This window comes from Melanotaenia boesemani, chromosome 17, assembly GCF_017639745.1.
Source record: "Melanotaenia boesemani isolate fMelBoe1 chromosome 17, fMelBoe1.pri, whole genome shotgun sequence".
Classification (NCBI taxonomy): Eukaryota; Metazoa; Chordata; class Actinopteri; order Atheriniformes; family Melanotaeniidae; genus Melanotaenia; species Melanotaenia boesemani.
In genome coordinates, this window is record NC_055698.1 from 13,428,257 (window position 1) to 13,455,529 (window position 27,273).

A 27,273-nucleotide genomic window follows, 5' to 3' on the forward strand; every position below is an offset into this window, starting at 1 on the left:
GTCCTCATCTGGTCTCAGGTACAAAGTAGCTGCAGTTTGATCTCGATGCTCCAAAGGGAATAAGTGAAAGATCATCCTCTGGTTTATGTGCTCTTATTTGTGATTACTTTTCTGAAACCTTGTCAGTTATCTGAATTTGACATTTAAATTTCTAGTTAATTTGCTGCAAACTTTTTCAGATAATTTAATGCAGGTTTTTTGGAGGCTTGTGTGCAGTTATGTTATATTTACCTTAAAATAAAGTTCAGTTTTAAATACTGATCTTTATTGAAAAAAAATAATAATTATTTGATCAGAATCTTTGCTTGTAAAATGTTCAGATCCCTCCTGTGGGGCAGGTTCTCTGATCACGTCGTAGCAGAATAACGGCTACGACCCCATCTGTGGCCATATTGTTGCTGCCAGAAGGTTCAGCTATGACAGCTGTTGCTGCAGGCAACGTTGTGAGGAGAGCTAACAAAGGGTCGTATTTGCACTGAGGTTATACTGGAAGCCACACATGGTTCACTAAGCTTTTACTTCTCTCAGCACTCAAATCAGCTGTATTAAGGTGTTATTTTCTGTCATTTAGGTCATTTTTCTCACTGGTTTCAGCAAATGTCTCTTATCTTTCATTTCTTGTGCAATCTTATGTTTGCCCTATCACCTCCTCAGCAACTGTGTGCCAAGTGATTTCATGCCCCTTAACTCTCATCATCACAAACCGCTACTTGTATTGTCCCACAGCTTACTGGTGTTTGTGACTGAAAACAGATGAAAATGGTTAACTTGTGTTTGTGTGTGTGTGGTTATTTCACTGTTTTCTATCAGCCCAGGCTTGAAGATAAGATCAAATGGCCAGAAATTGTGTTTGATTTCATTTCTACAGTTTTCTGAAGTCAGCCAGCGGTTTTGTGACGAGGTGATTAGGTGTGTTTGTGTGTTTATTTGTCTGCTCATGGAGACGTAGCTTCTGTGTGGAGACTGAGGCTCAGGCTTTTCCCAGCTTGGCAGTGACACAGCAGGGAGAAGTCAGATGATTTCTGTGCTGGCACCTGTTTTCGGGCAGTTGGAATGCCTGCAGTAATTTGCACATAAAGACACACAGATAAGTGAGAAAACACACACTCTTACATACCAGTATATCCTGAACTGCAGCAGCTGACTGCTACATTAGTCAATACAAATGTGAATATTGCCCGTTTACCTCGGGGTCTCATTGTGTGCTCCTACACATGTGTTATGTTTGTTCTGTGCTACTGGCTAGATGGAGACAACACAAACTGGTGTGTTATTTCTCATAAAAAGACACTCGCTGCACACATAACTTAATGCATCTGTGCACTTTTTGAGTTTCAAATGCAATTTAGCCTCAAGGGTCAGAAACAGCCAGCACCATTGTCCATCTTGAAAATTGACTTTTCCTTTCAAAACCTGCAATAAAGATGAGGGCAACAGATCCACTTGCTCTCCGGTGAAACCTTTGATTCAGCTGTGATTGCATTGCCACTGTTCATTCAGACTCTACATTTATGTTTGCGACGTTGATGTCACAAATACAGTGTGGGAACGTGGAGAAATGATGCAGTTTTGTATCTGTAAATAAAATCCAATTCCAAAGAAGTCGGGACTCTTGAGTAAAATGTAAAAGAAAACAGACGTCAGTTATTTGCTAATCTCAAATGTTGACAAATTTTAGTTTATCTTGAATTTGGTGACAGTAACACATTGCAAAAAAGCTGGAAGAGGGCCATGTTTGTCACTGTATAACATCCCCATTGCTTTTTACAATCACCCATAAACATCTGGAAGCTGAGGAGACCAGCTGCTGGACCAGAGCAAAGGTGTCTATGTTGGTCATATTGGATTCTAGCTACTCAGCCGTCCTGGATCTTCTTTATTGATTGATTTTGCTTCTCATAAATGCTCACAATGTTTAGTTGGTGAAAGAATCGGAACACAGGCAGCACAGTTCAGTACCCAGGCTCTTTAATTATGATGTTCATACCTTTACTAACTTATTTTTAGCATTATATCGCCTTCTTTAAAAAGAACGTAATGAAAAGATGCTAATCTAAAACCTTTATGTAGATTTCAGCATTGATAGTGTCTTTCCAGATCAAGATGAGGCTTTTTAACCAATCACTGACAACAAGCCTTCTACTCTTAATTCAGAGGCGGCAGTATCAATGTTAAATAAATAAATAGATAAAATAAACAAGTAAATAAAATTTTTGTTTGACCAAAGAACATTTTCCCACTTTGCCTCAGTCCATTGTAAGTGACCTCTGGCTCAAAGAAGACAGTGGCATTTTTGGATTATGCTCACATGGTTTCTTCTTTGCATAATCAGACCTCTATCCTGAATTTGTGGATTTCACAGCAAGCTGTGCTCAGCTGTGTGACACAGGGCATTACACATTGATTTTTGGCTGTAGACCAGGTACACAAAAATGCAGTTTCACCTTGAGAAACAATTACTCCACAATTTATAGACTATAGGTTTCAGTTTGTCGGAACTGCATCCATCTTTACTGCTATAGCTTCTTGAATAAATAAAATCAAATGTTTTATTTGAATGAATAAATCAACACATTTCATTTTTATTCACATTTTACAGTGTCCCTGTCTTTTATCATTGGGGCTGTAAATATTCTGAAAACAGCACCCTAATTTTTACACATGCACAATATGAAATTGTGTATGCGGATTTATCTGACATGTTTACACTGTGTTAATATTGATATGCAAATTTTGGAGCTGGAAACTGAAAAGCTTATTGACCCTCGTTTCGCCTCTTGAGAACACGTAGCTGTCTTTGCTGATCTTGGTAGAGCCTGCTGTCTCACTTTGAGCTGTGCCCTGGTCTACAAGGGATTACCTTTTGTCAGGGATTAGAGGTTATAATTAAGCGACATGATGTGTTTGTTTATACTGTACTCGACAAAATTTCACAAGAATTGATATTTTTTAGCATTTTGTGCAACATGCACACACACTTCATAGCAGTTCATGCACCTCAAGTGTGATAAGAAGACAGTTTATCCCCCTGGATAAAGTACCTCAGACTCCTCTCTGCAACCTCCTGTCAACTTTTCCAGTGACTCCTCGCACCTCCCACTGTGATGAACACAGCAAAGAGCAAAATCTTGCACTTTTAAGTCTTTTAATATGTATTCTTCATTCTCTTTATTCCCAACTCTTGTTTGGTATGCAGAATTGTTGTTTTTTTTCCTAGCTCACACACTTCAAGGAGAGCTTTTTCTGCCTTTGTCTTGGTTGTTTTATCATCACAGAGCAGGTCAGCAGGCCGGACACCGTGGGACAAAAAAAAAGCTGCCTGAGATAGACTTACAGAGGCCGGGTGATGTTGCACAAAATAAATCGAGGTCCTAATTCCATTTGACATTCATCTAATGAAAACCAAATTTCTAGTATTAGAGTGACAAAGAGGAGCAATAGGATCCTCTAGACAGTAATTACCTTGCAGCCAGTACATTTCACTTGGATATAAATTTCTTTGGAATGGATTTGAGAAGAGATCACAGTCAGTCATGACAGATTGAGACACTTTGACTAAGAGATCACTTTTCAGCTCCTAGTTTCAGGTATCCTTCACGACAAGTGTGATTGCAGAATTACCAAGCCATGGCAGTTTACTGAAGCTGTTAAATGGAAGAAAGGCTTTTTTCAAACAACACAAAAGTCAGTGGTGATTGTTTAGATAGCCACAGGAAACAAGTTTGTATTCATTTTGAATTACTTTCATTTCTCTTTGCTCTCCTTCACCTCGACTTTAATTGTTAAAAACAAAACCTAGTGGCACTTAAATTACTATTACTGAAGACCGTTAATTGAGTATCTACTTAGTTTCTTTGTGTTAGGAAAGCCAATGTCATAGGGGTTTAAAATGTGTTTCCATATGAAGACAGAGCTCCATGCTGACAGCAGGTCCAATTACAAAACTAGATGAGATCAAATTACCCAGTGTCCTGGCTCAGCACTTGAGAAAAACAGACCTTGTTGAAGTCAGTAAAACAACCATCACCTGCTGTGATGGTGGCAGCAGCTACTGTTTGTCTCCACGCTGCCCACTTGCCATAAGGTTGTTTGAGAAACTGCTACAACTGCGCTCTTGGCCAGTTGCGCGCTCTGTCTAAAAGATGTTGTATTAAGTTGAAAGTGCAGAAGAGAAGCATTGAAGCTGGATTTTCTCTGCAGGGATGCAATCATTTTTCTCAGAATAGTTGTTCATCCTGATCGATAGAAAGCTTTTGTGCCACTTCTCCTTGAGGCATTTTGGAACAGAAATTACACGTCCCGTGTGAATACTATGAAAAGCGTCAAATTCTCATTAGACTTGAGCTGTTGCATGCACAAAAAATGCAGTAAAACGCTGATACACACGCACACACTGTCATTTACTTTAACTCTTCAGCTGTGCAAATATGTCAGCCCACTTTGTTCCTTTGTTCTTTGTTCCTTTTGAGGAAGAACATGGGGACTGATAGTCATCAGGCCACTGTTGTACCCGTTGTTCAGTCTTACTCAAAGACCTGCTCTTACCTGTTTTAAAATCCCTCCCTGGATGTTAATTTTTATATGTTTTTTCAGTGGGAATAACAGAGCTTAATTTCTACCATTACAACAAGACAGAAACAAACCCTATCTGTAGCATGGCTGCTGGTCCACATGGGACAACCATGTTTGGTACAGAATATTAAGTTCTTCGTGGGCATTTAGACAAATTATCATCTTTCAGGTCTTGGATTTGAGCACAAAGGACTGAGGTGAGGCTGCTCTCCAGAATGACTAAATAACTAATGTATGCGCTTCATAACTGCAGTCATAATGAAAGATCACTAAGCAGAGTTTCACTGCCACATACATTTATTACCAGAAAATCTTTTCATACGTGATCTCATGTGGGAAAGGCACTGTTACATCCACATGCTGACTCACTCATTTGCATTTTATTGCTGACATTATCTATTAATAATCAATCAATCAATAAATCAATCCCTTTTTTGTCCCCAAAGGGGGAATTGTTGTGTAACAGTGGGAGCAACAACACAAATACACATTAAGAATCAAATAACATAAATACATACTTGAATAAAAATAGATAAAAGTATAGATTAAAGCCACATGATTTTAAACCAAATTTAAAAAGAAAAAGATTTAAAATTAAAAGGATTTAAAAACAACACTACAGGTAAACGATCTTTTCCCCCGGGAGTTTAGTGGGGCCAGAATGGAAGAAACTTAAACTGTTGATGGAGAGGATGAGATCCATCTACCAAAGTTATTGCTGTTCCTTTAGAGTAGACATTAACCACCTTATTGAGTAGATTTTCTCTGCTTTACTTTGAGTGATTGGAATAAACAAATGAAGGAAAGAGTAATCACAGACTTGACAAAAGAACAATAAAACATGGTCATCAGGGTGGACTTTGGAGAGTCCGAAGACAAAAGTTATGTTGCTGGCTTTTCTTGTAGATCATGTCAGGATTACTGTCAAATGTCAGGTAAAGACTCAGATACTTGAGTATCAATGAGAAAGTCCCTAATATAAAAGAAAAGGTTGACATATGTAGGTACATTAGAACTAGAACATGTGGAAAGTGTGTCCTCTTCTAGTGTCCTGATTTGTTGTTTTAAAGTGATCTGAATCTCTGTCAGAGTTCAGTTGTTTGTTCCTTTTTCCCTGCTCAGCCTTGCTAAGGCTGTTTTTTTTTTACATAGCAAATCATTTTAAAGATCCTATTGCCAACACTTTGAGGTAGGTGTGTTTTTTTCTTTCCAAGCATCACACTATTTTTTTCAGCATTTAAAGGGTTGAATTCATTTTTAAAATGACTGCTTATTATTTTCATTTACATTTTAATTTAGTTTCAATTTAATTTAACATTTAAGTTAAATAAGCATGAAAATCAGCTTCTTTTCACATTACAGTGTCAGATTTTCTGTTTGAATTCACTGGTGTTTAAACCACGGGTAAGTTGACAGGAAATTAATTTAAAACTATTTTGATGCAATTTTTTTGTCTCATACAAAACCCTAAACTTCCAGTTTCTAAAACATGGGAAATCACTCTATTTCCTCATGTCTTCTTTTGTAGAAAAAAGTCTCCTAACTGTCTGTCAAATGGAAGGTAATGTGTTTTTTTTTCTTTCAGTCATCATCTTGCATCAAAGGTCTTTAAGTGGGTCATTAACTTGAGGACCACTTCAGTGTGTGATTGCCAGACAGATGATTAAAACGCTGAACTCACAGTTTGCCTTTTTAGATCATTGCACATCCTGCCAAGCATTTAGCTGCTCATAAATATAAGCTTCTTTATAATGTAAAAATGGGATAAGGGTTTTACCAAAATTGTGGTTAAATGGAGCATTATGACTCTGATTTGGTTCAGCAGATGGATTGTCTTCAGCTAGTTCAGCACATATGAGCTTTGTAGCTGCTGCTTTGCCATGCTGGCACATGGTGAAAGGTTGATAAATAAAAGCCTTTCTGTAATGCTGCAAGGCTTGCAAGGTTAAATTAGGTTTTTAAAGTATCTCATTTGCATCTCCATTTTCAATTGTTTTTTCTTTTCCTGGATTTGATTAGTTTAGTCATTTAGCTTTTCCTTTGAGCCTTTCCATTTAGGCTTTCTTTGACATTTTGTTCTTTGTGGCGGTCAGTGAAGGTAAAAAAATACAAATTAAACCTGAGCCATTACAGGTATTATTATACATGAAGAAAAGGACACGACCCTCCTGCTGGAAGTCTTTGAAAACAGAGAGTTCTTAAATAAGATAGATAATTAGGTTTACATTTTTATATTTGTGTCTTCTACAGTAATAGGAAATTAAGTTCTTTGGGAACTTTGTCAAAACAGTTTCTATATTACATCAGGAAAAGCTGAACTTTCCATTGATCTCTGCACTGCTCAGTGGCATCCTTTTGTCCATACTTCGTAGAGTATTTATTAGAAATCAGTCACCAGGTTAAACTCTGATAAACATTTGCACGAGTGAAGTGAGTTAATGTCTTTAAACTGAGAAATGAAAGCAAACTTGTCGTCCCTCCCATCACCTGCCAAAGTGATGTCAGTTATATCGACAGGAAGCCGCCTCTGGTTAGAAATTTTCAGAAAAAGTTGTGTGATTTGTGAACAGTGTGTACCCAGCCTTTGGCTCTGACACTGAGTCTGCTGTGACAAATGCCGCACAAGCAATTTGAAAGCATTTCACTGTAGAACAGTTATTCCATGCCTGGATGCACATGATGCATTTTTTCACAAAGGAAAAAGTCAAACGACTTTCATTTGAAACTCAGTCCAGCTCACGGCCACTGATGCCGGTTTCATGTTAATTCTGCATCTGTCAGATCTTTGATTTTGTTTTTATTTTCTCCTGGAGGAGTGTTTTAATAATAAATATACTTTCTACAGGGTTTAATGTCACAAATGAAAGAATGCGCACAGTTAACTGTTTATTTTCTACAGCTTCAACAAAGAATAATTTTTGCTATAAATCATTCACAGTGTTTCTTATTTATCCCTTTTCTATTAAATTTCAACAAAAAAAAAAAAAAAGAGAGAATAAAAGCTACCACTTTGTGTAAAACTATTTTAGTAACACCCACATCATGCAAAAAAAAAAAAAAGATAGCTTCATGCAACACACCAAGACATAAAAAAGGTTTGCATGAGCGTTGCATTAGGTTTATTCTGCTGTTTTGATGCAATTTTTTTAGCCAGGTCCAGGTGTTACTCAGCATAATTTTAAGTCTTTGCTGAAGCTAAATTGCAAAGCTTTGTGACGAGTGACCTGTCATTGGTAGCATGGCAAATTCATTGTTTTTTTTGTTTTTTTTTTCTCTTTCTCATCCAATACACAATACACTGCGTTGTTTTCCTCAAATTCTGTATGTCGTCTCTGGAAATTTCTCCACACAAACTGGGATAATTGTCGGGAAAAGCCGTCCCGTCATTGTCACCGAGGGGCTTACAGTTCAAACCAGATATTTCTGGGTTAAAATGACTGAAGTATAGTTTAATTTTTCGCATGCTGTTGTGAGAGTAAACCAAGCTGATATCAGTCCTGACTCAAGCCTGCTGGGTGCTGAGACTCACTGAAGTAGCAAAATGAGTTAGAAATACACATGAGAGAAAGATTGCCTGAGGAAACCTGGCTCTGGTTCCATCCGTCCAAGTCTCACATTGAGTAGTTAACTCTTACGGTTCAGTTAAAGTCTAAAACAAGTGACTTGCATGAGCTTAAAAGCACACCTTGTCCTGTCTAATCAGTTGTTGAGAAAAAGAGTATAGGATCCACAGAGACCCTTTGATCAAATTTGAAATCTTTAAACATATATTTTACTCACATGCAGATGTTACTGACATTTACTGGAGAACATATTGACAATATCTGGGCTAAAAATGGGGGTAAAGAGGGTTTGGTAATAGGAAAAGGATGTGGGATAAAGGGTAGAGGAAATAGCAGAGGTAGGGGAAGTGGGTGGGGATTTCAGGAGGAATGGAGGGATTCCTCTTTCGTCCCTCTCTGTGTCACCTTCTCCTTTTCCTTCCTGACTTCGTCTCACCCTTCTTATCTTTCCTGTCCACCTTTTTCTCCCCTCTGCTTTTTCTAGCTTCTCTTATATTCAGTGCTTGTCATTTTCCTCCTCTTTCTTTTTTTTTTTTTTTTTGCTTGATCTTTGAGCTCTCTTCTCTGTCGACTTCTTTTCATTGTGAAATGAAAGCTCAAACACAGTGAGTGACAGTATTTGTGAAAGTGTGAAGCAGTTTGAACCAAGCTGTTAGGCCCCAGACCGTTATGATACAGTAAAACGTTAAACTCAGTCACCTGAAGGATGTTGATGCTAAACATGGGGATATTTTTTTATCCTTTTGCACCTGGCTTGACTTCTTTCTGCACTTGTCCTCTGTTTGGAACAAGCTTTCACACAGTGAGTCCTTTTGCTTCTCCATCACCTGCATTAACTCCACATCTCCTCTTAATGCTCCTTGATGCTGATTTCTAAAGCATCGTAAGGGCTCCACCTTGTTTCTTCCCTCCGCTTCATCCTTGTATTCATTCATAGAAGATTTGAAGTGTCTCTGCTGGAGTAGTAGTGCCACACTTCCTCCTTCTTGTGGCCTTTTTGATAAGCTTGTGTTTTTGCTTTAGCTCTTCATGGAACTACTTTACCTCCTGCTTGTCTCCCAGCAAAAGACAGTCTCATGAAGAGGTTTTGTTGTCCTCCCTGAGAGGCTTAATTTTGTTATTTGCACAGATGAGAATATCTCTGTCCTTCACAACTGGTCAAATAAAAGTACTTGGCATTCACTAATGATACCCAAAAGTACCTTCACATGTCAGAGGTCCCTGTAGTGGGGGAGTTACCTGCTCTGATACACATCAGGAAATCAGCAGGTCCACAAATGTTTCTGTAACATCAAATGCATTCAGTGACTGGACTTTATTATTTGTAAATAAATGCATCAGTTTTGTTCATGTCATTAACTTTAATGGACATTCATAAATAAAAACATTTGGTCATCAAACAGGACTTGCATAAGGAGTTTATAATAGAGGATTCTTAGTAGTAGTTTTACCTTTTACATCTTTGGTTATTCTTTTGTTTTGTTTTGTTTTTTCCTCCATAATTTTTTTTTTTACCGTGGCTCACTACTCCGCTTCCTCCGCATTTCCTGTGTTTTTCTATAAATCGGTCCCCAAGTTAAACTATGTGAGAACTTGATGATAATCTGCAGAAGTGCACTGAGGTGAATGTCTGCACAGTGAGAAATTAAATCTAGCATATTGTTTTTTCTGACATCTGCCAAATTGACATCCGTTGTATAGTCAGGAAGCTTCCACTGAGAGTTGTACCAAATGCAATCTGAAAGCCCTTCACTGTTGAATGGTTTTTACACGCCTGGACAAGTTTCTTTCACAGAAGAGCAAAAAAAAAAAAAAAATCCAACCAATCTGCAAACTGCAAACTCAATCCAGCTGACAAACCCTAATACTGAATTTTGGTCCATTTAGCTTTTTCTTTTCTTACATTGCTATTTTTCTCTCAACAAGAAATGAAACAATGAATACTTATATTCTCACTCTTGAATATATTTGATATTTTTTCAGAACAATGAAAGGGTAAATGAATCCTATTTATTTATTTCCTTTATTGTATTTACCTTTTGAACAGCTGGTTACGCTAATATTTAATCAATTTAATTGATAGTTTATGGACTATCAACAATAATGGTATTTTGACATTCATTGTCTACAAACCCCAAAAGTTTTTAGGTAGAATTTCAAAAGAATGAATCCAACAAGAGAATATTTGGGGATTGTTTGAATTTTTTAAACAACTATAAAACATGTGTATGCTAATGATTTTGCTGCTAATCAGTGATTAAACTAATAGCTGAAGCTTTAATGTTAATTGTGAAATTTCAGTTTCAAATATTCTCATTTTCACTCATACAAAAACAAAAAGGTTTGTTGTCATTGCTAGGAAACCGTTTCAAGAGAAATATTGACAGTCCTCATCTTAAAAACTGTAAAAGTAGTCAGCTTTCATATTGTCTAGAGTCTACATTATAATATGAAAATGCCTTTTTAATGTTTATTTGATCTGGACAGCAGATAAAAATGTAAATTCCCTCTAAATATCTTTAGCAGCTGCAGGATGTAAATCAAATGAAGTATGGCCTCTTTGCTATAAGTCAAGTTATTTGGAAAGGTCTGCGTCTCCCTCCTTCATCCCCTTGTATGACTGAAAAATCCATCACGGACTCTTAATTTGTCCAATATGGCATTCTTTTGCAGTTGAAAGCACATGGTGTTAGTTTACTTTTATCTCTCTTACACCATCTGTCATTTTGACTGAGTGTCATAAGAAAGTGAAAACAATTGCTTCTGCAGTTTTATCTTTGAGGATATCAAAATAAGTTACGCTGCAGTTAACTGGAGGACGTCCACAGTAATTACTGAAGAGATGATGCGTAAGGCTGAGTCATTATTCTTATTTTCAGATAAAGCTGAGGGCTCCGTAGTTCTTTTGTTTCATGCCATCAAGGCCCGAGATTGTTGAGCCTGGCACAGAAAATGTGCCATGAAAGTGATCTGGAATTAAATACATAACTATCTACAAAACAGCAATTGCCACATGATTAAGAAAATTAATAAACAAAGAAGAAATTTCTCTATTAAGTGACTCAATCTATGGGAAGAAATAAGTAGACTGATCTCAGGGAAGCTACATTTTTCAAAGCATAAGATATGATGTCCACATTTATTCAGGGTTAACTTAAGGGCCACATAGCAAAAAAAATCAGTGATTTGATAAATAAGCTCTAATGTTGAAGTTGTTATTTATGATCCTGTTTGACAGGCTGGTTAAGACTGCATCATATCTGGTGTGTATTGTGCCCACAACTGAGAGAAAACCTGCAAAACTGCAAGCTGCCAGAGCCTCACATCTCTGTGTCTCTATTACAAATGCACTCTATTACTCATGCACTTGCTTGAAAAAAACAGTAAATGCATTAAAATCTTAAATGTAAAAAATGTGTTAGATTTTTCCTTTTTTTGTCTTGTTTTATTCCTCAAACATTGCATTTTCAGAAAACCACATGAATTTTAAAAAGAGACACTTTTTCCTCTGTTTCCCAGAAACCAGTGTTTTTGCTTAACAAGCACTCAGTGAAAGGTCACGTCTCAAATTAGACTGTAAAACTTGGCTGTAATACCACACTAAAACAGATTAAGCTTAACTAAACCCCAAAAAAGAATATGACTGCAAGTGTCACTTAGAAAAATGCATGATAAATTTTAATAGTCATTTTCTCATTAGTCAGAGGAGACATGCATGTCCCTTAAGTACATGTTTACAGGTTTTCTTTTTAATTTCTATTTCTCATAACATGTTGCTGCTGCATACATGGGTTATCCTTTTGGGTATCATTTTTCAATAATCTGCAAACTTAGTGTCCCAGCAGATCATAAAGAGGAAACCAGTCAAAAATGAGTCAACAAGTTTGACTTCATGTAGAAAGAGGAAACTAGAGCTTCTATTGGTGGAGGAAGATGTGATTGCATGGCCTCATGAATAATGTGTGGCCATGACTCTGTGAAGTATGAATAATATAATTGAGTTGGAGCCAGGAGGTAATGGGTAGTGGGTATGAGGCATTAAGTCATGGTCACAGCTTTATGATTCAGTGTTCAGGACTGTCAGTTTCAAATGAAACTGCATGAGCAAACTGCAGTTTGTGGTGGCTGTTCAATTTTTTTGCTATAAGTGAAGGTATCACACTTTGTTATGCCTGAAAACATTTTTTGCTGCGCTTATGCTGTGAAATCAGCAGAGGAAACGCTTCATTCTGATTTTTGTGAAGAAACACGCTTTCTTTAATCAGACTTTGGCTTACTATTCCTTCACCTCCTGGTTGATGATGTCAGTTTCTTGCCAGATGCCTGCATAATGTTTGCCTTTCAATACATTCAATTGGAGCAGCCAAATTAAGCATCTTTTATTGGAGATGACACAGTGCATACCCATGAGACTGCAAGATCTCATTATAATTCAGTCCAAGAGTGAAATAAAATTAAATTGAATCAATTTAATCCCTGCGTCATGCCTGATGATAGCCTTGCATAGCTCCCGGTGTTGTCAGTAAACGAGCAATGCGTTATTAAACCGCAGGTATTATGTCCTCATATCTTATTAACTCATGATCTCACTAACTGAAACATTTTTTTCTGTCAGTGCCATTGCAGGCTTTGCTAATCTATTAAAATGATGCTGTTCTGTTATCAAACTGTTTTTTTCTGTTTCACATTATTTGCAGCTTATTGTGCGTTTGCAAGTTTGAGTGCATCACTGATTTAATTTTGCACATCAGCCGTCGGGCGCTGCTTCACCGGCACTTTTTTTTTTAATCATTTTGCAAAACTTAAATCATTTGTTGTAATTAGAAATGAGCACTAATGGCCTTTCTGGATAAACTCCATAACTGTGTCACATTTATCATGTTTATGTTAAGTGATGTTTCAGATGCTGAAGACCGGTTGTCTTTTAATGGTTTTCATTCTTTACAGTATTTGGTGACCTAGCTGACATTTTTATAGCTATATAAAGTAGATTTATATCTCTTTATATGCTACTTCATAGCAGGTTAAGAACAAATTTATAAGATGTGACAGCAGGATCAAATGAGAACTAACTTTGCCAGAATGAAATTGAATTGGAAAATGTGAAATTATGAACATGCTGTAAATCTTTTTTTTCTTCTTCTTTTCAAAAGCATGTAAATATGGTTTTATTTCCAAGAAAAATAAAATAATCTTAATTAAAATCATTCTATGCCATTATCTATGCCAGAAATGATGATTTTTTCTTATTTTCTGGTCATGTGAAACAAAAAAGCAAACAAAACTTGATTACTCAAGTCATAAATAGCTTGTTAATCAAAGCTCATAATATTTGAGTTAATCCTCTGTGCATAGCAGTGTTTCATCTTGTTTTCAACCCAGTTTTCATATTAACTTTCCAATTTTAACAACCTGAATCCTGGGGGGGGGATGCTATATATTGCAGTGATTCTCACCATCCTGAGACTAATGTATTTGAAGTGTTAATCTTATGAACTGAATTTTATCCTGGTAAGTTTTCTGCAACACTCGGGCTTTGATTGATTGCGGTGAGATAAGTAAGAGGTTCTGAAAAGGTTTCAGGTATCTTATACTAAATGACACCAGCAGGTCTGAACCATAAATTGTCAAGAGACCTGCACACTGTACATTTTTGGTGTAGTACGTATACTGTACTGAAACTATCCCAGTTTTTAACATTTGACTGTTGGAGACATGAAAAATGTCTTCTTTTATTTTTAATTGTGCTGCCCATTTTACAACTTGGTTTATCCCCAGCTCTGAACATTCGTCTGTTTTTTATGAATAAACATTCGGTCAAATTTTCAGATATGTAAACTACTGGCATGCAAACCTTTTACCACAAATGTTTTGCAACTACTGTTGTCAGTGTTTTGCATCCACTCAGAGTGCTGAGGCTGTCTATTTTTACATTATGCTTTGAATCTCCTAACCCTAAAATAGTGCATCTCTGTTTGGAATACATGATGCAGTCTCTATTGTAAAATGTTTTCCACAAATCATCTAGGATCAAAATGCTTCTGCATAATTTTATAGCCAGACTACATTGAGCTGCAATATGTACATGGGTGAGCAGCACTGATACCATTTGCCATTTGTTCATCACCTGTGGGATTGCTATTGATTTGCCTAAAGATGCTCTAGGGAGCGTAAACTGTGTGACTGCAGAAAAAGTAAAAAGTAAGGTACCAATACATGCTTCATAAATTAATATGATGATCTGCCCTCTTGTACAGAATCTGTGAGGATTTTAATGTAGATTATTCGAATTAATGTGAAGGGATTTTTCCCTTTTTGTTGCCATTGTTTTCCATATAAATGGATAAAAGTTTTCTCAACGGAGAGGTGTACTGGAATATATATACATACATATATATATATATATATATATACATATATATATATATATATATATATATATATATATATATATATATATATATACATATATATATATATTCCCGTACACCTCTCCATTTCACATCCAACAGGAGATAAATGTTGGCACTTGATGAGTTTTTGTTTAGCAAAGTTTTAGAATTCATGTGTTTTTTTTTAACAAAACAGATTGAATATCAGATTATGCTAAAATATACACTACTACTGTAAGCATACAGCTACATAGTTGTCACAACAGGTGTTTTGTCTGTGGACTGGTGCTGTATTACAGCAGCACATTACATGAAAACACTATAGCGATTCACTTGCAACAAGGACGGGAACACAATAATGCTGTAATTGAATGAAAGTACCTTATTTTTTACTTAGTTAAGTACCTAGTTTTTTAACTACTTGAGCTTAAAAATGACACACACACACATATGTCGCACTGTGCCATTGTTCTTATTTACTGAATAAAAAAAATAAGCAAAAATGAAGACACAGTGTGTGGAAAAGTTAGTATATCCAATAACTGAGTGTCATGTAATGCCATGTATAGACAGTAGCTGTTTTCTGCTTGATAACATAGTTTTGGGAAGCTTTTGGTCCACTGTTCTTCACAACGTTGCTTCAGTTCATTGCGATTTGGAGTTTGTGGCCATTCATTGAAGCACAGCTCTTTAAGTTCCCAGTGAAGCATTCCAGTCAGGTTGAGGTCTGGATTTTGTCTCAGTCATTGCAACACTTTGGTTCTTTTCATTTTCATTTTTTCTGTTGAACATTTTCTAGTGTGTTTGGGATTTTTGCTGTTACACAAACCTAATTTCAGCCAAGCATTAGATGTCAGACAGATGGCCTCATGCTTGACTCTGTATACTCTGGTGTACAGAGAAGTTCATGATCAACTCAGTGACTGCAAGATGGCCATGATCTGTGGCAACAAAATAAACCCAAATCATCACCTTTCCACCATTGGGCTTGATTGTTGGTATGAGATGTTTGTGCTGCTTTATTGTGCATTATGACAGCACATACATTTCCACTTCAGTTCTGTTTTGAGGACAGTGTGGTAAGTTCAGATGTAACTGTCTTCTTTAAGAGAAGCCACATCCTGATAACCCTTCCACACACAAGCCATACTTGTTTAGTCTTTTTTATTTTTGTACTATCATGAACTTTAACATTTAATATGCTGCATGATGTCTGTATGGAATCTGAAGAGTAGCTGCTGAGCTTTTTGCCGTTTCTCTCCATGGTCTCACCTTGAGCTAGATTTGCTAGAATCTCCACTCCTGAGAAGACTGGAAAGTGTTTTTTTATATATGTTTTTCTACTAGTGAATAATTGTTCTTACTGTAGAATGATTGACTCCAAACTGTTTGGAGTTGGCCTTATAACCCTTGCTAGATTAATGAGCTGCAAGAGTTGCTTCTCTAGGATTATCACTGATGCCAAAATTTCTGCTTTTAGTAAAAATTATTACAACTGTTGATGATGTAATGTTAGATTAGCAGCTCCTGACTGTTATTTACACTCTTAATTTCCTCTAGAAGCAATAGGAGTATAATTTGTTATTTCTTACACTGCATCTGCATTCTCATCTGTAAATAGTGGCACGGAGTGATATGTTTAGTTGTTTGTGTGCTATAATTATCATAATTTTAAGGTTGGTACACATCAGTTCATCGTGTCTTGTAATGTAAAACATTAGAACTTAAAGAAGAACTTCATCACCATGACTCTCGTTTCTGTATTCAAGTTAAATGAGTGAATAATTAAACCATTTTTGTGAAGAATTAAGTTGAAAACTAAGCTTTAGAGCCAAGTACTAATTGACTTAAGCACAAAAGTATTGATTGACAAATATATGCATAAAAAGGCTTTGTGAGTATTCATGGGAGGAGGTATCAATGCTCTAGATGCATTATATATAATGAAAGTTTATGAGGACTCAATAGTAGAATGGTCATCAAACATTTTAGAAAAATGACACAAATACGAATCACTAAAATGTGAATATAACTGAAATCTGATCACAGAGTGAAGGGCTGGTCTGTTCATTAGAGTCCAATGAGATATCAGTACGCATTAGTTTGTCAAACTCTTTTTGGAAAATCTAAAGTGAGTACTTAACCTTCTCCTGAGAAAGGAAGGGACATTTTCTGTCTTTACATTTCAGGTGATGCATTTAATAGAGAAGCAATCATTTATTTTACAGTACCATTGCATTCTTGATACATGCATGAGTCCCTATCCTAAATGTCAAAATGACAACTTTAACTATTCAGTTTGTTCCCTTGCATAATGAAGTCATAATCAGTGGTTCTTCTTGCGCTTAAAGGTCCCATATTCTAGATTTTTTCAACAATTTCAAAGGAGGTCCAACATTATTTTGAAAGTGCATTACCCCAAATTCAGCCATTCACAAAGTAGCTCTAGTGGTAATGTGTAATTTCTGTAATTCCTTTGCATTAAAAATGTAAATGAATAAAGTGCAATTTGCAAACTACAAGTATTACATAGTTTAACTTTAAGAATTTGTGACAAAGGATGCTATTTTGTCCTCTCTATTTCAGGATCCTGTTGGAGAGAATGCAGGAGTCCATGGCTCAGCAGAGGACAGGAAGGAGAAGGTTCCCAGCCCTCATCTCAGCCAGCTGGTGGTCCTTACTAACAGTGGGACTCTCTATGGGCTGGCACAGAGGGTGGTGGCCACTGAGTCTCTGTAAGTAAAAGGCGCTTAACACTGGACAAGTTTGCATACTAAAACATAGCAGTGTAACTGTGTGCATATACAGTGTAGCACAGATTCACAGTTCAGTGGTAACTGACTATATTCCTCTCAAATGGGTAGAAATACATCACCTCTATTTAATCAATTAATAATGAAATCAGTGTTTGTTTTATTTCATCTCTTATAAGTCCTGGCTGTATAATTTAACTCAGCGTTTATCTTTAAAGCTTTATTCATATTTATATTTATAACTTTATCCCTCGCTGCTCATTGTCAGGCAGTTTTACACAGCTTGGATTTGTCCTACCTTCAATGTGTGTTATCTCTAGCGCTTTTCTGTGGCGAAAGGAGCACTCCCTGTCAGCATTTCATCAAAAAAGTTATTTTATATTAAAATTAAAAGAAAAAAATCTGTTTTTATTCAGTTTGGATTTTTTTTTCCTGTTTGGTTTTATTTCTTTATCAATGTTCTTTTATATTTATAACACTTGCTTGTTTTTTTAAATCAGATTATAAATGAGATGGCTTAACATGAACAGACACAGGAAGAATACATTTAGTTCCTGTTTTCCTAGTTACCAAGGTAACAATGACTGCGACGACACCAGTGTCTTTCTGAAAAGTTCAAAGATTTTGAACCTTAAGCTCTCAGAGTGGTTTTTACAAAAAAGATGGAACACTTAAAAAAAAAGCCTGGCTGAGTTTTCTCCAGCTCTGTCTTCACCAATTACATTTACACTCTGCACCAGGCCACTCTTATACATGATTAGGTTGAGCTATCATCAGTCCTGACACCCCTCAAACCCTGAGCGGTCTACAATTAACAACTAAAGCTTCATCAGGAAATTCTACTTAGCAGGAGACTTATACCTCACTTATTTATTTATATATATTTTGTGCAAATTAAGCAAGCAACAAGCTTTGAGTAATTAGGAAAGTAGAGGAGCTGAAGTGCAGAGGTGATGATATGTCTTGGGTAAGGTTTGAAAGGAAAATATTCTCAGGGGAGATCCAGGAAGACTTATTTAGGACCGAACCTCATGTAAAGTTGTTTTTTAATAAACAATGTTCTGTCTGAAAAGGCAGCAAACAACCTCCGACATCTTCAGTCTATGACATTTTAAACATAAAGCTTTACTGAGTCGTTCAGCATTCAAGTGGACAAAACGGTAATGTGTGAGAAATGTAAAGAGAGTGTGCAGTGAACTCGCTGCTGTTGGAGCCTCTAGCTCTTGCTCTCGTGTCATATTTCTACTAACGTGATCAGATAACCGTGACCTGCAGGATGTGCTGCATCTTTCCCTGTTGCTGAGGTAAACACAAGGTGTTGTAGCTTACTATAATTTCATTTCTTCTACTCCATGAAAGCAGCAAATGTTCACTAGCAAGAAAGAAGTCATTGGCATTTAACTTAGCTTCCAATGGAGAGACCTCTGTTTGGCTTCCCAGCATGAAATGGTGCTTCCTAACAGATTGTCAGTGTATCAAGAGATGATCTTGGATAAATTGGCCTATTAACATAAGTGTACATTACACCCAAGATGTATCTGTGAACAAAAGACTACTATCCCCAAAGGTTTAATGTAATACTGAAACAGAACAGCATCCCTATCTAAATACTCATTGACCTAATTTTATAAAAACTGCTATTAGCTGAACATATTCATGCAACTAAAAAGCAAGATAGATTTCTCAGCCTAGTCATACATTTTCAGTGGATTTATGCTCATTATTACAGCTACACTACGGGGGTTTACATTTAAGTTTTGTGGATAAAACTGTTAATCATTACTAAGGTAGTTACAACTAAATCTGGTCCTATAGTCCAGTGCAGGATGTGTAAACCACCCACAGGGCTAAAAATGATGTATTCCTCCACTGTTTTCACTTAAACTTCATTTGTTAGTGTCCAGCCTGGAACTGTGGTGAAATGCTTTTTGCCAACCTTTCTACACTGCAAAGAGCTATCATTGTCAAAGTCCAGATTCAGCTCTGAACTTTAGCCCACTCAGCCCCGCTCACTCAGTTTTTATTTAGTTTACAGTAATTCTTGAGAGCCATCAATCAACTCAGTCAAAAGGTCTTTGTTTAGTCAGAGCTGGATACACAGTGGAACAGGGGTATTAGTTCTGTCTGCATTGATTTTCTTTACCATTTTCTTCATCCTGTGTTTCTCACTCTGCTGCTTTGTTTGGGCTCATTATTTTCAAGTATAAATTAAATCTATTCATTGTAAAAATGGCTGATTTGTGGGACGTAGATAATATTTTGCCTTGAGAGGTGTGAGGTCATTTTTCAGAGCAATAGAAGATGATTTATGCTGTTCAACTTAATTATTTATTACATTAAGCTGTAGTGATCACTGACTGAAATTAGATTATTGCAGCAACAAACAGCAGATTGTCAGTTTGCAAAATATTCTCAGAGGATTTAAAAAGAGCATCACAGAATCTGAAGGCTTGCATCATGATAGAGATGAAGTTTCAATCTGACAATCCTAATCTCCTCACATTATCGAACAAACAGATCTGATGAACTTGAGAAGAAACTGTATGAGGTGTAAAATGAGAGACTTTGTAATGGTTTAATAATATAGGATTCGTCGAAAAAAGACGTCATTGATTTTGTTTGGTGCTACTTCAGAACCATATTTAGGTCGTATTATGCCAACACTGCACTGAATTAAATGACTTTTTTGTTTTGTCTTTAGTGTGTTTCTGGCTGAGCAGTTTGAATCCCTGCAGTCCCACTTGGACACAATGATGCCTGCAGCCAAGAAACCATTCCTACAACAGTTTTATTCCCAGGTATTGTTCACCTAAATTTCTTTTGTTCTTTATATCTAAACACACCTGCCTGAATAATCACAATTACTTTAATCTGTCATCCAGTCAGGGTTTTGTTTTCTCCAAAGATCTATCTAAAGTACCCTTAAACTTTTGATCATTTTTTTCTCTAATCTATTAAAAAAAAATCTAACAGATCAACCTTTTTTTCTTTTTTTTTTTTACCTTGACATTTGATATATTCCACTTCACGTGTAGGTTTGTTTTCCCTGAACATCAAATAAATGTCATGTCCTATGAATTCACTCACGGAAAATGTTGGGACAATGTTGAATTCTGTATTCCATGACATTATGTTAGCTACGCAATCCCCTCAGCTCAGGGGAGACATTGACTTCTTGTCTTTCACATCACTGTCCACTGCTTATATAACATTAAGAAATATGTCTAATGTCACACACCTCTGAAAGATATTCATTTATCCCTATTTTCTGCTTGCAGACGGTGTCTACAGCCAGTGAGCTGCGGAAGCCGATATACTGGATCGTGGCAGCCAAGGCCATCGACTACGAGCAGATGTTGCTCATGATGGCCGGAGTTAAATGGGACATAAAGGAGATAATGTCACAGCACAATGTATATGTGGATGTCCTGCTGAAGGTAACACTGCATTAGAAATGTCATAGTGACTATTAGTCATGTTTGAAAAACATCGAGTTGCATCTTTAAAGCAGTTTAATCTGATATTTAAACCCCAGTGGAGGAAGAAAAAATTAGAAGTGGATATTAACGCCCTGTTTTTGAGATGTTTTTTTGTTTGTTTTTTTTAGCACAACCAGCATTGATTTAGAGAGGCCATGTTTAGCTTGAGAAGAATGAGAACAGCTGCCTGCTGCTGGAAACTAAATGAATGAAATGACCATACATACATGTTGTTATTTGATCCCGAGTTCCTCATGCACAGGCTTTGCACCAGTAGCTGCTTAACAAGTTTAGGAGCACCACCTAAATTGATATTACACACGTCATTCTTATTATTCTACCTTAGCTGGCTCACTGACGAATGCTTTGAACATAAAAAGACAATTTGCAAAAATGCCAACCTGCTGTTTTGTTTTAAATGGAATAAAATATACAAAAAGCTGTGATTTTAGAGGAAAATGTTTTCAAATTAGATAAATACCTTCTAAAACAGACACCACACAGATTTATCCCTTAATCTGTTAGTTGACCTTTATTTATTCAACGAACACACTGATTGAATTTTAATGTGATTTCAGCCTCCTTTGCAGACAATATATGCCCTAAAAGATCCATCAATGCATCTTTCTCTGCACAATTTAAGCATCATGCAGTTTTATGATTTCTTGCCGCGTTGAGAGCTGTACAGTACAGGATGTACACATTAGCTGTGTGAGGTTTGTCATTAAAAATAGGTCTTTGAATATTTCAACTTCTTCCTGTCGCCATCAAAGAGTCTGGACTGTAGTGCCATAAGAGGGTCTGAATGAATGTTTTCTTTTCTTTGAAAAGCAAACTGATAGTTTCAAAGTGGAAGCCCATCTGTGTAAAACCGATCTCCTCTGGCATTATGATGACGGCCTTGTGCTGGCTATTTATTATCTCTCATTTACTCACAGTTACACAGCTGCACATATGATTTGTAGCCCTGATGCTTCACAAGGTACCTAAAATTAATTTAAAAAAAAAAGAAAAGCAAACTGGGTCATTTTTTTTCATGCCACACTGGTCCTCTTAGTTATAGAAAAACTCCAAAACATGGTCACAAACACAACTAAATAGATATTAATTGGTCCATTTTTAAAATCATTAAAGCAAATGTGCTGCTTTTCAGCCCCTCTCATTCTCTATTCGTAGACCAGACTGGGGACATTGTTTCTGCATCTTTAACTTACATTAAAAGATGATAATATGCAAATGCCTCCTCATTAAGATTATTGCATTATTTATGCATTTAAGACTCTTGCCTCTGTAAGGTGAATGTAGATTATAATTCTAGGACGCTTGATTTTTTTTTTTTTTCCTTTTAATTAAAACCCTAAAGTCAAGAGGAAATACTACATTATTTGTTTCTTGGGTCCTTTCTCAGACATAATAAACACACCAAGCAACTAAATCTGATTTTTTTTTTTATAGTAGCCTTTCAAACTTTTTAGCTGAAGTTGTCTTTTTTTGCTTTAAGTTAATTCAGAAACCTTTAATATCAATTATTGGAGATGTGGTGAATAATTTATGGGTTAGCTGTTGAGAGGCCATCTGAACTCATCAGTCTCAGAGGTATTTTTGGAATTATTAGAAGTTTTTCCACTAAATATGTGTCTTTATGCATGCTGCCCACTTTCTGCATCATTAATTCTTCATGGGGGGGCAAAGGACACACAATCCATGTCATCTGTTCTTTTTATTTCAGTGGAGAATTCAAAACCTGGCAGAGAACCCATTTACTATTTATTATGAGATTGAAATAAACAAAAACTAAAAACTGGGCTCATATTCGTCCCAAAGTCTGACTCATTTTCTGACCCCATGGCAACATTAAAGTAGTTTCTTTCTGGCTTCTGATGAGTCAAAATTTTTAAAAGAGACATTTTACAAGACCAGCACCGAGCCAATACAAAACTTTATGTTGTTTGTGCTTCAATGTGTCTTATACATCTGTTGAAAGACATATTAAAAAATCACATTGTTATTGCAATAGTTAAGGCAAAGCTAATTGATTTGTATTACACAATTTATTTCAAAGTGCTTCACATAGTTTACAAATGACATTATAAAACATTTAAAATCTAATAACATCCAAATTCTGGTTCGACCTGTAGTTCTTTTTTTTATTTTTTATTTTTTTTTAGCTTCGTAGAGTCAAGTTAAGCACTGACCTCTAAACTTGAATTATACTGACCAAAAACCATGACCTCTGTCTTTTTAGCATTGAGCTGGAGAAAATTCTGGATCATCTACTTACTGATTTTTTTTATTCATTTATTTTTTTTCATTACCTTCTTTACATTTTGAAATATGCAAACAATTGCTTTTTTGTGTAAAGCACTTTGCTGTTTTTTGTATGAAAAGTGCTTTATAAATAAAATTTGATTTGAATTTTTGGATACATTCACTCAGTGACTGGAACGGGTCTATAATCGGGGTTAGAGGAAGCATGTAGAAACTGAACTTTAGTTGTCCTAGGATGGAGCCTTGAGGAGCACCACATGCCATCTTTATCACTCAGATTCATAGGTACCAAATGAAATAAAGTAGTCCAGATCTGTTAAGTAAAATTTGAATCAATTTAGCACAATGGCCAGTAGTTACTTCTTATGGGTGTGTCCAGATTGGCCTTTTTCAAAACTGGTTTAATTACTGCAGATTTTCAGTGCCTCTGAACAACGCTCTGAGTTATATAAATACACACAACCAGTTACAGTTAAATGTGATTTACCAATGCAACTGGAGCACAAATTCTCCTTTCTATGTTCCAAAATGAATTAACAGATGTTTGTGTAGAAAAAGGTGTTCCACAGTTTAATTTAACTAATTTAGTTTATGTGGCAAACTGAAAAGAAATCTGTCTCGGGCCCCGTTTCCACAATGTTTCCATGCAAAACCACTACATCCTCATCAGACCGGAAGACATAACCGCTTGTATAGAGGGGTATTGTTCATCTAACACAGCCTTTCCCAAAAACCACTTTAACCTCCTTATTCATGAAATTCTGATATTTTTCAAGTCTTACATTTAGAGTTTTTATCATCGTGTGTCCAGAAAGAAAGTTATTACAGATTCTATTTAAAATCTGAATTTGGCGTTGTCTCGGCAACACATCCCCCTCCCTAAAGCATGCACAGAACGGCAGGTGACATTGGAAAGGAAAAAACTCCCTTTTAACAAGAACAAAAAGCCTGCAGCAGAACCTGGCTCGGGGAGGGCGTGTTGCAAAAAAATATTGTAACCAAAGAGACCAAAATAGACTACGGAGGTCTGTTATTGTTGTTTTGTTGTGCTGTTTGCAGATGTAAACCCAAATGCAAGATGACGACATATCATCGTCACCAAAAGATTCTAGTTTGTTTTTCATATGGACAGGATTCCCCTTACATTTTAAGAAAAATTTCTTCTGGAGCCTGTTCTCAGACCTTTGCAGTTTTGTCCACCTAAAACTCTGTTACCCTGTAAATGTGAAGCCAAAACTCAACACAACGTTTACGTTTTACTATCTCAGCATTGTTGTGTAAACTGAGCCTCAGTTGCCTGGTTAAAACCTAGCTGTGTCACACCAGTCCAGCTGATGGATCGACATGAGGCACATTACAGCTAGCATGCACTCCCCCTCTCCCAAACGGTGCTAATAGCCTACCCTGTCAACCTGTCAGAAAGCCCTTATGCAAATGGGCTGTGTTATGGTACACTGAAAAGAGTGTGCTGTGTTTTGTTGCAGGAATGTAGTAGTCATTAATTTAAGGTTGATTGCTGTCATTTCACAATGGCATTGCTTTGCATACAGCAGGAAGAAAATGCAGAAGCCTTGGAATGACTTCACCGACAGATATGTCAGAAATTATTATGAGACTGTTTAGATGAATGACGTTTCATTCTTGAGAGCAAAATTAATGGGAAAATTTGCCTTAAGATTCACATTTATTTTTAATTTGATGTGACTTGAACGACATATTTGCAAGCGTACACTAAAGAAAATACTCACTATAATTAGAAATACTCCCCCTGTATCTATGCATAGTCCATATGTGAACAGGAAAATAGTGCCATTATTGTAGTTGCATCAATAATTGAACATATTGCAATGATCATGTAACAGGAACCCTTTGTATGAACATGAACAAGAAGCACACATTTTGTAGCTGCAGGCCTGCTGCGACCAAAACAACACTGCAGATGTTTGTGTTTTGCAGCCTACATCTTCCTTTTTAATGTTTTGTGCTAAAACATAAAAGTGTTTAGAGGCCAGTTCTAACAAGATCTGCCTAAATGATCCTGTAACTTTTTTGCAGCAGAAATTATTCTTTTCAATGTTATTAAAGGCATCAAAGTTAATTTAAATGATGTGTTTCTTAAGCTACAGTGCAAATTAACATCACTTTGTTTTTGGTGACATTAAGGTACCTTAAAACCTTGCATTTGCCAGGGACTGTAGCATAAACTGACTACAGTGTTCATTAGTGTAATAGTTGCTTAGTGGATTTAGACTTCCTGTCATCGCTCCTTTTGGTTTATCAGGTTGTTGGCTGTGAAATCATTCCTGGCTCTGTTAAAGTACTGTCAGCACTATAGATAGCTTATTCTGGTGTAAAAATAATTCACAGTTGATCGACCTGCTCTGTTTACATCATGGCTGAAAACGCATTACCAAAAGCTTAATCCTCACAGTTAACAACTAACTAAGCTGTTCAGTTCACAGCTTTAGGTGGTTTCATATCAACTTTCCAATTGAAGCTGTGCTAGCTGGGAATGAGTCAGAGGGAAACCATTCCTACTACTGCTGATAAGGACTTTTCCTTTAGTTTGTCTTCTCATGGTGAAACCAGACATATAGAGGTCCAGTTACTGCATGCTTTTTGTGAGGACTTGGGACTGCTGTTGTTAAGGGATGTGTTTATTAAAGACTTTTGTTAAATGTCCGTTCTTTTATTATTTATGTTCAACATCTGATTCATGTATTTATTCAACAACTAAACTGTTTTCCTTTACTAGATTCCAGATAGTTTCTCATTCAAAAAATCTAATCTTTATTTATTTTTTGCTTAATTTTCATTATACTTATGTATGTTTACATTTCCTTTCATCTGTACCTTTTCAGGAGTTTGAGCAGTTTAACAGGAGGCTGGGCGATGTTTCCAGACATGTGCGCATCCCCCTACCCGTTTCCAATGTCCTCTGGGAGCACTGTATCCGCTTGGCCAACAGGACTCTAGTTGAGGGGTAAGAAAGATGCTTGAGATGAGAGGGATGTGGGGAAACGTAGGTCATTTAGGTGAAGCTGCTGCAAGAGCTTTTTTAGTCACCTTACTGTTGATTCTTAAACCACAGTCAAAAAAACAAAAAAAAAAACTCATTTTATTCCTGGTAATGTTTTCCCTGCACCATCTGTAATGAAACCATCTGTCTTAAAGTCTTTGAAATTGCACAATTATGTCTGTGCAGCCACATCATCCATTCAGGTCCCAAAAGAAAGTCTATTCCCTTCTCTAAATACTTGTATGCAACAGTGACTTATGACAAATTTATGAGCTAATAGAAGTTGGTAAAAGGTCACTCAGCCTCACAGACAACTGTTATGTTAAAAAGAAAAACACACACACTTTGCTATTAATCTTGTGATACTTAAGAGTTGGTTACAGCAGGAGTAATAAAAGTCTGATTGTAGCCTCTGCAGATTCATTTGTTTGTTTGCTCTGGGGGTGACTCAAGCTGGCATCAGACTGTCATCTGCCACAAAAAGATTTAAGGTGAAAAAGCCCTAAAAGTTATTATTACGTATTAGTTGTTGCATCATCATTAAGATCCTACAATATCCCAATAAATTTTCTCCTCCTTCTTTGTTTTTTGTCTCTGCATAAGATAAGATAAGATAAGTTAAGATCCCAGTGTGGGGAAATTTCACTGTTACAGAAGCTCAAACACAAAGTAAAAGAGACATTAAACAATAGACAAAATAAAAAATAAATACACAAAAAACAGTATGTACAATAAATAGTAAATAATAATAACAGAAAAGGAAAGAAACAGTATGTATATACATTGCCTCACCCAGTTTGATGTGCAGTGGTGAGGTGTTATTACATATATTGAAGATATGAATGAACTATATAAGTAAATAAGTGGAATGCAAAAAGACCATAAAGTGCATAGCTAGAGCATCAGTAAACATCGGTACAATGATGAAAACATCAGTAAACATCCATCTACACCTTGTAAAATCAAAAGAAAAAAATTATTCTCCAGACTATGCCTTCAGCTACAATACCAGTCAAAAGTTTGGACACACTTTCCCATTCAATCTAATGAGAAAGTGTGTCCAAACTTTTCACTGGTACTGTATATTGAAGCAGAAAAAAAAAACACTCTTTAGACTTTTTTTTGCTCTTTAAATTCTCTAAATTCCCTCTAAAAGCCCATTAGGGAACAAGCAGACACAGGACGCTCACACAAACAGCGTAATGCTCTTGACACATCCCTTGTAAT

The 27,273-nt window shown here is 36.3% G+C and overlaps 1 protein-coding gene across 1 annotated transcript in view; it reads left to right on the top strand.

Moving 5' to 3' along the window:
* Positions 1–27,273, top strand: part of vps50 (VPS50 EARP/GARPII complex subunit) — a 96,113-nt gene that overhangs the window by 63,215 nt on the left and 5,625 nt on the right. Inside the window, exons 23-26 of the mRNA XM_042012399.1 lie at positions 17,114–17,262; positions 19,982–20,078; positions 20,559–20,717; positions 25,889–26,010. Of these exons, the coding sequence (XP_041868333.1) occupies positions 17,114–17,262; positions 19,982–20,078; positions 20,559–20,717; positions 25,889–26,010 (527 nt within the window). The remainder of the gene's footprint in view (positions 1–17,113; positions 17,263–19,981; positions 20,079–20,558; positions 20,718–25,888; positions 26,011–27,273) is intronic.